At 37.8% G+C, this 9,819-nt stretch overlaps 1 protein-coding gene across 2 annotated transcripts; it reads right to left on the reverse strand.

The window, feature by feature from the left end:
- Positions 1-3,551: 3,551 nt before the first annotated feature.
- Positions 3,552-5,856, reverse strand: LOC130927215 (uncharacterized). Of its 2 annotated transcripts, none has more exons than XM_057852873.1 (3): positions 5,478-5,856; positions 5,360-5,395; positions 3,552-5,267 (listed from the first exon to the last, which is right to left on the reverse strand). In XM_057852873.1, exons 1-3 carry the CDS (start codon positions 5,787-5,789, stop codon positions 4,974-4,976), a joined length of 642 nt encoding a protein of 213 aa, XP_057708856.1. In that variant the 5' UTR covers positions 5,790-5,856; the 3' UTR covers positions 3,552-4,973. The 2 variants fall into 2 exon arrangements, with proteins under 2 accessions (XP_057708856.1, XP_057708855.1); XM_057852872.1 differs by having other exon boundaries at positions 5,469-5,856.
- Between the last annotated feature and the right edge of the window lie 3,963 nt (positions 5,857-9,819).

A 9,819-nucleotide genomic window follows, 5' to 3' on the forward strand; every position in this document is an offset into this window, starting at 1 on the left:
GGCGGAGCCATATAGAGGTAGATGTGTGTCTTTATTATTCCATCAAAAAAAAGTTGCTTCAATCAAAAAAAAAAGATGAAAAGCTCAAAAAGTGTTTGAATGCAAAAATAAATTTGAAACTCAAAAAAATGCATGTGAAAGGTACTTTTCTTTGATTTTTATTCATTTATTAATTTTTTTATTGAAGTCAAGTTTTTTTTTTTTTTTTTTTTTTGATTAAAGTAACTTTTTTTGATTGAAGTAATGTTGATTTGTGTTTGGGCCACATTTTGGCTTGGACATTTTTGTCTTTATTAGTCCATCAAAAAAAAGTTGCTTAAAAAAAAATTTTTTTTTCAAAAAGAAAAATCACTTCAATCAAAAAAAGAAAAATTTCAATCATGGAAAAAAGTTTTTGAATGCGAAAAAATATTTGAGATTTTTAAAAAATTGCATTTTAGCACTTAATTTTTCATCGAAAAAGTTTTGTTTGATTGAAGCAATCCCTTTTGTGTTTGGGTCATATTATGGGTAGGACATTTGTGTCTAAATCATTCAATCCCAAAAAAAGTTGCATAAATCAAAAAAGTATTTTCAAAAAAAAAAAAATCGTTTGAAAACTAAAATTGCCCTACCCTTTTTTTTTTTTTTAACCAAAATTACATGCAGAGCAAATGACCGTCTAAGGTGCTAGTCACATGATCTGTTCGAAAAATCATTTTGACCCGTTATGAAAAATATATATTTTTTAGTGATGCACGATAATACATTTTTCAACCGATACCGATAACCGATAATTTCCTCCTCATTCCTACCGATAACCGATAATGTCAAGCCGATAATTCTATTAAAAGATTTATGTAAAATTTTAAACAAAAGAAAATATTACTGTGCAAAAATATAATTTATTGCTTTTTTTTTTTCCAACATAAAATATGAACAAGTCGTCAATTCCAACATCTAAATAATGACATTGTCTGACATTGTGTAATGGTAAACGTTTGGCAACAATTACTTACAGAGTAAATACCTAAGTTGCACAAAAATGCCTTTAAAAGTAAGCCATTCCTAACATAACATTAATACACTGCAACACACACTTCCTTAAAACTAGTCAGTTTTAAGTGTAAATCTATTGGAAATAAGTGAAATTATCTGCCAGCACTTCATGTGTATTTCTCTCAGATTTCTTGGAAGAAAAATAGCTAGCTGAAAATAATCTCAACAGCCTTATTTTAAGCAATACATTATTATACTTAATCCTAAAAAAAACTTGGAAGAAGAAAAGATTTTGAATATTTGTGGCTACAGAATATTATTGTTATTTCATTACAACAGGAATGTGCATATTTAAATTAATAAGTGTTAATAAGTGCCAATAAGTTTAGATTATCTACTGTGACTGTAATTGAGCAGACAAATAAGTTAAATTAATTTGAATAGTGATTGCTAATGTTATATGCTTTGTTGCACACTGTGAAAATGATTAACTCAAAAGAGCGAGATGTCATGTACCCATTCTGCAGCGCTTTGTTTACATTTGCGGCACTCACGAGTCGCGACATTCGCTTTACAGCAGCTAAACTGATAAACGGCAGTACTATTTGATTGCAGTTGGAGCTCGCATCTCCGTGCGTGTTGTTTTGTGCCTGAGTTTTGTTAAGCCGAAAATAAAGGCGGCATTACAAAGTCATCTGACCGCTCGTCATTTTACATACTGAATGTATTATTGACGGGCTGACTTCGTTTTCTCCATGTTTAAATTATCATCTAAACACTGTGCCGTCATGATAAGCTTGCTTACTGGACATCACTTTTCCAAATGTAGTGGTGAAAATGTGATTGGCATGTTTTTCATGAAGAATGGTGGTCGTATAAACTGCATTATTTTTTTATCCAGGGCTTTGGCTCTCGGGTCATTTCGGTAAAAAAAAAAAAATCGTGTCTCGTCTCGGCGGCGGCTACGTTCGTACCGGATAATCCGCCCGCACCGGCCCGTCTGCCGCGGCGTATTCGGGGCCTGGCTCTGCTCACACGCCGTGAGGGAACGCTCGAGAAACCGGGGTGTTCGCCGGAGGTCCTGAAGCCGGGGAACCGGGCTCTGCCCGCCCCGCCGATGGCGAGGCGGCGGCGGCCTGCCGGACCGGCCAGAGCGGCGGGCTCCGTCGGAAGACGGCTACTTGCCGACTATCGGTCTCCAGTCGTGCCGGGGTTTAGCCTTAGATGCGAGTTTACCACCCGCCTTGGGCTGCTTTCCCAAACAACCAGACTCTGAATCGTCACAAGCCCCTAGTTTAACTTAGTGTTTACAATAGCTTTAGCATTCCCGCTAGAAGCAGCAGCCTGGCATTCGTTTCAAAAATCTTTGTGATGCAGTTTTAAATGGATGCTGGGTTAGTGATTTTGAATGAGGACGCTTTCTTTCGGCCTCTTGGAACTTCTGCGGTACATGTTTCGCAAATGGCGAGAGCGTCGTTTTTTTAGTAACAGCCGCCATAATATTCAACTATTTCTTGTCGTGTAACTTTACTCCGCCTCCTCAACCCCTCCTCCCTCAGGGGCTTCAGAGAGGGGAGGGGTTGAGGAGGCGGCGTGCTGAATTCTTCGGTTGTGCACATTTGGAGGCTAAATCAAGTATATAATTATCGGATTACATTATCGGTTGCATTTTTTATTATCTGGATTATCTGTGTGACGTCATAATTGCCATTATCGGCCGATAATTATCGGCCACCGATATTATCGTGTATCTTTAATTTTTTTGTGCATTTGATTCATTTTTGTTGCAGTTTTATTGCTTTACAATTTATATATATATAGGAAAATGAATTACATGCAATGACACTTTTTGGCCACCATGGGGGGGCCTGGCCCCCCCTTAAAATCCGCTTATGCTCCAAAATAATGTCAACTTGACATATACTCAGTGTAGCATATAGAAAGATACACAAAAACTATTGGCCTGTTACTATGTGCTTTCCTATGCAGGAGTAGGCATGAGAATGGAAAGCTTGTAGTCAACAACTACCGCAACTCCAGGGCCAGACAAGTCATTGAAAAAACATTTCGCATCATGGCTGCATTGTGGAGGATTCTTGGAAGACTAGTAGAATTCCGGCCTGAATAAAAGCTGTGGATGTTGTGAAAGCCTGTGTAGTCCTACACAACCTCACCCACACCAATTATGCAAACTCTCCAGTCTCCAGACAGCAGATACACCCCACCAGCCTTTGTTGACACAGACTTGGTGAATGGAGAAAACTGGTTGCCACAAACTCAAACCTCACCAAACTGCTTTGGCCGTTGGGAATGACTTGTAGACTTTCTTTCAGTCACCTCGGGGCCACCTCCATGATAGAATGACATAGTGTACTGAGGCAAACTCAAATCAGTGATGTACATTGTGTTTTTTTGAAAATGAACATATCTGTGAACTGTTTTTGAAATAAGCAACAAATCATGTTAGCAAAAAAAACAGGCTTGTTTATTTTATTGTAATGTACACAATATAAAAAGCATTTATAGTATATATATATATGATCTTTTTTCATGAATCTCACGGGGGGGGGGGGGGGGGGGCATCCCCCAAAATTGAAGTATATAAGAAGACATAGGAATAAAGTGACTAAAAAAAAACTACAAGCCATAGACTTCATAATGGTATTGACGGGTCAGATCGGTCATGCACTGTGCCACACCTTCAAGTAGGGGGCTGCCCAAATCAAGAAGAGCTATTCACAGACACACGCACGCAGCGATCCAACGCCAGATTTCTGTTGAAAAAGTACGAAAGCTGTACCGCATACAAACAGGCAGGATTGTGTCAGGAGTGATTTGTTCCGAGGATTCAAGGTTATATTTTCCGTACCATGCATGAATTTTGAAACGTAAAAAAAAAAAAATGGGAGAAATTAGCCGCTACCGCATTGGCATCGTAGTTCGCAATATTTACCAAAAATAAATGCTAACTGCTTGTTTTTTTTTGCTTTTAACCAAGAAGAGACATTTTTTATGTCCATATCTATAAAGAATTTGAGGATTTTAGCATTTATTGACAAGAATTTTCACCGGAAAAGCTCTGTTTGCATAAGGCGGCCGCTAGCTACATTCACTAACAGACTAGCATTGTACTTCAACATATTTAAGTAAAATAAACGCTAACTGCAGGTTTTTTTTTTTTTGGCTTTCAACCAAGAATGGAGACTGTTTGACATCCATACCTATAAAGAATTCGGGGACTGAAGCATTTTTTCACAAGAATTTTCACCGAAAAAGCTCTGTTTACATAACGCGGCCGCTAGCTACATTCACTAACAGACTAGCAATGTACTTTGACAAATTTACATAAAATACATGCTAATTGCACTTTTTTTGTTTTGATGCTCTTAATCAAGAATCTAGACTGTTTTACGTCCATATCAATAAAGAATTTGGGGATTCAAGCATTTATTCACAAGAATTTTCACCAGAAAAGCTCTGTTTACATAAGGTGGCCGATAGCTACGTACATTCACTAACAGACTAGTATTTTACTTCGATATATTTACGTAAAATAAATGCCGACAGCGAGTTTTTCTTTTTTTCTTGTTTTTGACTAAGAATCGAGACAAAGAATCGAGACAGTTTTACGTTCATATCCATAAAGAATTCAGGGATTTAAGCATTTATTCACAAGAATTTTCAACGAAAAAAGCTCTTTATGATTTCACTCTGTCAGCTTTGACGGCCTCGCCAACAATGCAGGCCCCCTATTTATCAGCCCCGCGTCCCGTCAATATATTATGAAGTCTATGCAGATGCTATAAGTGCACAATAAACAGGCTTTTGCGCTAATGGCTCCACAGGCTTGAGGCTAAAGGTCTTTGTATGCTTTGTTATTTTCATTAAAATATTATTTTCATTTAACCGACACATAAAGCTGTACATCAAATTTCTTAATAGTGCAGTATGAAATTGAAACATATACATGCAGTAAAAATAATATCAACCAATACCTATTCTCTGCCTTCAAGAATCACACCGATGACTTTATACATAATGTCCGGTCTACGGTCCTCTGGCACTCTGCGCAGCAGATCAGCAACAGTTTGTGCAAATCTAGAGCACTCATCAGTCTCATGCTGGATCTTCTTCTGTAACTCCAACCTGCGTTGCTCCAGGCTCGCTATCTTATTCAAAATCCACTCATCGTCAGGAGCAGAAGATGCAGGTGGTGCTGGGGGAATAAAAGATTCCGGGGAGGAATCAACCTCGGTTGTGTCGCTCTCCGAGGAGCTGATGGACGCCACCTGTTTTCAAAGAATGGATGCTTTATTAGATATGTGCTGAATGTGGTGTGAGAGGGAAAAAAACGGCAGTTTATGTTTGTTGCTACACGTACCTTTGTCACCTTTATATTTGTCTCCGTCTCCCGGTGCTTTACATGTGGGGAAAAAACAGCACTCAATGTAAAATATTGTGTTTCTACACCAACACGCGTACACACATACCTTTGTCACCTTTAAATTTGTCTCCGTCTCCCGGTGCTTTACATGTGGGGCTAGCCAAGACAAAGCGTGATAGAAGGCTGGCACCTTTCGTCCGCCTGGGTCGCCGTTCTTTGAGGCCATTCTTTTTCGGACACGAACATATTTGTCGCGAACGTTCTTCCACTTTTTCATACACTCTGTGACCTCTAGCCCAGTGTTTTCAGCGATTTCTCTCCACGAATTGCTTGCCATTTGGCAGTCCTTGTAGTTTTTCGAGGAAGGATTGTAAAGATGGTCATATTTCCTTACTTCCTCGACGATTCTTTCCTCGACCTGGTCCATTTCTTTTTCGTTACAACAACAGTTTGAAAAATTGAGGGATTGTTATAGTAGTTAGGTTGACCGGAAATAACAATCACGGAAATGACGTTTTGTGTGGACCAATCACAGTCCTTGTCGTTCACAGACTGAGTTATGCCTCTGCGGCAGACCTACGCCGTCAAGGCAGACCCGATTATTTACGACCCTCCGCCGTAGCCTGACGTTTTTTGATTTATTTATTTATTTAAATTTTAAATTATTATTTATTTATTGAATATGTATATGGCGGAAAACACAGACAAGACTGAAAAAGCAGTTTCTGCTCTTGCACTCTTTAAAAGAAACTGCTGTATTTTAAGCCAAACCAACTGTTGTGTTTGATAGAACAATATGTATATATGCTGCCATGGCAGATTCATAGCGCATTAAGCCCCTGAACTATTTTTCATTTGTCCGTTTTACCCTGGAAACCCCCGTTTACAGACGTCGTTTAACCGCTTTTGTTTCAACCCAGCCATAAAACAAAGGTAATTAATTATATTTATTATTCAAAATGTATGTCATTTTGAGCTTAGAATCATTAATTGATGTCGAATATTTCGTTTTTAAAAAATGACTAAAAATTATGTACTTGCATATTTTAAACTTTCAAACAAATTACGTCACAATAAAAAAAAAAGTGTCTGTAAAAAAGTCACAGATATCTTCCACATAAGTCATAACTATCACTTAATTGTATTTTTTTTTTTTTTTTCGTTACGGTCGCATTTTCTCCAATATGTTAGATGATAAATAATCGATCCAAACAAAGAAAAATGGGGAAAAAATGTTTAAAAGTGTAAATATATGAAAAAGAAAATCTCGACCACTCCTTGATGTCTACAATTTTTGCATCGCGACCCTTGTTATACGACCATGTTTCACCCATAAAATAAAAAATAAAAAAATCCAGCTGTGGCAAAAGCGCTATATAAGTGTAACACCATAACCATAACCATTCACAGCTGTTTCTTGACACTCGGTGATACATGCTACAAGGAGTATTTGGATAGAAACAAGGTAAGTACGCGATAATATCTCGTTTTTGGATCGAAATAAGGTAAGTACGCGATAATATCTCGTTAAAGTCATGGCATCTTTAATTAGGCTCTTTCATGCTCTCAACGCCAGATTGGGTTTCGCTGTTTAAAAAAAAACAAACATTTTTTAAAAAAATGCCCTCCTGTTCAAAAATGTTCTTCCCCCAGAAAATTGACATTTTTAGCTTTTCAATGATGTATCACACATGCATATCGGACAATTTTGAAAGTTGGCCAAATTGGGCTCTCAGAGCAGAACTTCAAGTCACCTGAGTGTTTTCCGCCATATATATATATTTTTTTTATCAACAACAACATGATAGACAGAAGAACAAACAATACTACCAAAAAATATAGAAGAATAAACAATACAAACCAAAAAACGAAATAAAACAAACACAAATATGCCAAGGGGTATAAACCAAGGGCGTAGATTTGGTCTCAACATTGCAAACAATGATCCAAATAAGGGACGACTAGCTTGACTTCGTTGTTCCTTGTGGGGGCTGGCCTGACTGCAGTAATTTTGACGGATAGCAAGTTTAATGTAGTGCTAACTCTGATGCAGGTCGGACTTTCAGTAGCAAATTTAGTGGCGTTTCCCCCACCTCCACAACATTGACATCTTTTTACATGACTTACAGTGGCTCCTACTGGCGGAAAAAAAACTTCTAATATCCCTCCTCTCCGAAGGGGGTGGCATGTTGTCGACATGAATCTGTCGGGGTTGTGTGAGTATGTCTGTGTGTGTGTGTGTGTGTCTTTGTGACGGGAAGGGGGCCGGATTCAAGTCATCAGCCAACCAAACGTTCGTTTGAGGGGGAAAAAAATGGACCGGCGCATTTAGCAAGTGAAAAGGAAAAAATGTAAGTGAACATAATGAAAATTGATGTTGAATTTTCAACAACAGACAGTTTACACCATTGGTACATCATCACTGATCGAGAGTGCCTCGGTCCTCAATACAGATATTTTGCCATAAAAGGACATTTTTAAATGTGTGACAGTGTCTTATATAACAAAACTAGGCCTATTTGTAATGTTTGTTACAATCTTAAAAAAAAAAACAAGTGTAAAAATTTGGCAATTGCTACACTATGTACATAACTGCATAGGGAGATCTCTTCACAACCCCCCAGAATTCAGCAGAAACACATATAAGGTACCTAATGATTATAGTGGCTTCAGAATTAATAAATAATACATTTATGTACTTCATATGTTATATTCAGAGGTACATAGGGTAGCCCAAAATTTTACTCAAGTAAGAGTAGCATTGCTTCTAAATAATATTACTCAAGTAAAAGCAGTCATCAAAATTTATTCAAGTACAATTAAAGATTCGTTGAAAAGAATACTCAAGTAATGAGTAACATTGTGAATAACTGCTTACAATGTCTTTTTTTCTCAGCACAACTTCATATATATGAACTGTTGTTATCATTATAATAATGTACTATAACTTATTACATGACTATATTAGGCCAAAAAGATTACACAAAACTCATCGAATTCAGACTACAACACTTGAAACATCACCCGTCCAAAGAGCATGAGCGCCATCTAGAGAAGAAAAACATTATTACCTCTGATTATTATAATTGAGTCGTGGTTATTGCTGCGATGTCTCATTGAAACTGTCGGCATCTCTGGCAAAAATAAAGTCACTATGTAGAAAGAGCAAAAATGTAACGACTAGTGTAGTTCAAAGTAGCGGAGTAAGAGCAGTGTCTTTTCACAAACCTACTCAAGTAAAAGTAAAAAGTATTGCGTAGTAAAACTACTCTAAGAAGGTTTTTGGATCAGTCTATTTTGTGGAATCGACGGCTTGATCGCGGCTGCAACATTGCCATGGGATCGGTCTAATTCCTGGATATTCGAGTGAGTAAAAAACGCGGATTTGGATCACTATATCTTTTTTGTTGACTATCCTTCGTGGGAGTTTTCCCCAAATCATATCAAATAATCAAAGCACTATGGCATGCTACAGTGACGACAGTGACTCTGACATGGACCTTACCACAATGTTGGCGTTCGTCAGGGAACGCGTGTTTGCGTACTGTTGAGCTCCCGAGTGAAGAGTGGTCAAGGTGGAAATATTATTTTTTGTGAATAAAATTTGCATAGGTGGAAGCTTCTCCCCTTTTTGGTACTTTTATACACGTATCGTACCTACCACGCGTTATAATGTACAAGACATGGATTACACAAGGTGTGCTCTTTGGCCTGTACTGTATGTAAAGCACACGACAGCTCTGGATGCTAACAATCTACATAATTATATTGGGATAAGTTTAATATGCTTACCTCGAATATCTGCTAATAAAACCGGAGTTCCCAACAGCATACACTCTCGCTCCCAACCGGAGTTCCCAACAGCATACACTCTCTAGCTCTGTTGTCATTGAGACTTTTGCCCAAATTTTGTCTTATCAGGTGTTTGCTGCACGCATTTTTCCCTGAAGCTCGTCTTGTGAACGACCGACAGTGCTATCCTGCTCCTCACTTTTCAGATCTGGTTCAAATAGGAAGGGTAGAACCGACGACATGTTGGGAAAGCTAACGAGTGACACGCTGGAATTTCGGCAACGGGCCCGGTTGAAGAATGGCGACCTATCATTTAAAATAATTTTACAAACTTTATTAAAACAAAAACATTAAGAGGGGTTTTAATATCAAATTATTATAACTCATTCTAACATTTATCTTTTAAGAATTACTTGTCTTAAAAATAGAGGATCCCTTTAAGAAGACATTTTTCTCAAAAAGTTACTCAAGTAAATGTAACGGAGTAAATGTAACGCGTTACAAACCACTTCTGGTTGTATTATGTAAGATGCCACAGAATGAGAATTTTCCAAGATCTGTGTTGTCCACTGAATTCTTTGTTTTGAGATAAAAGCACAAATTTACGGTGGAAGTGCTACCTCCTGCAAACATCCTTTGACGTCGTCGTTTTTTTTCAACACGCT

This window comes from Corythoichthys intestinalis, chromosome 12 (genome assembly GCF_030265065.1).
Source record: "Corythoichthys intestinalis isolate RoL2023-P3 chromosome 12, ASM3026506v1, whole genome shotgun sequence".
Lineage (NCBI taxonomy): Eukaryota > Metazoa > Chordata > Actinopteri > Syngnathiformes > Syngnathidae > Corythoichthys > Corythoichthys intestinalis.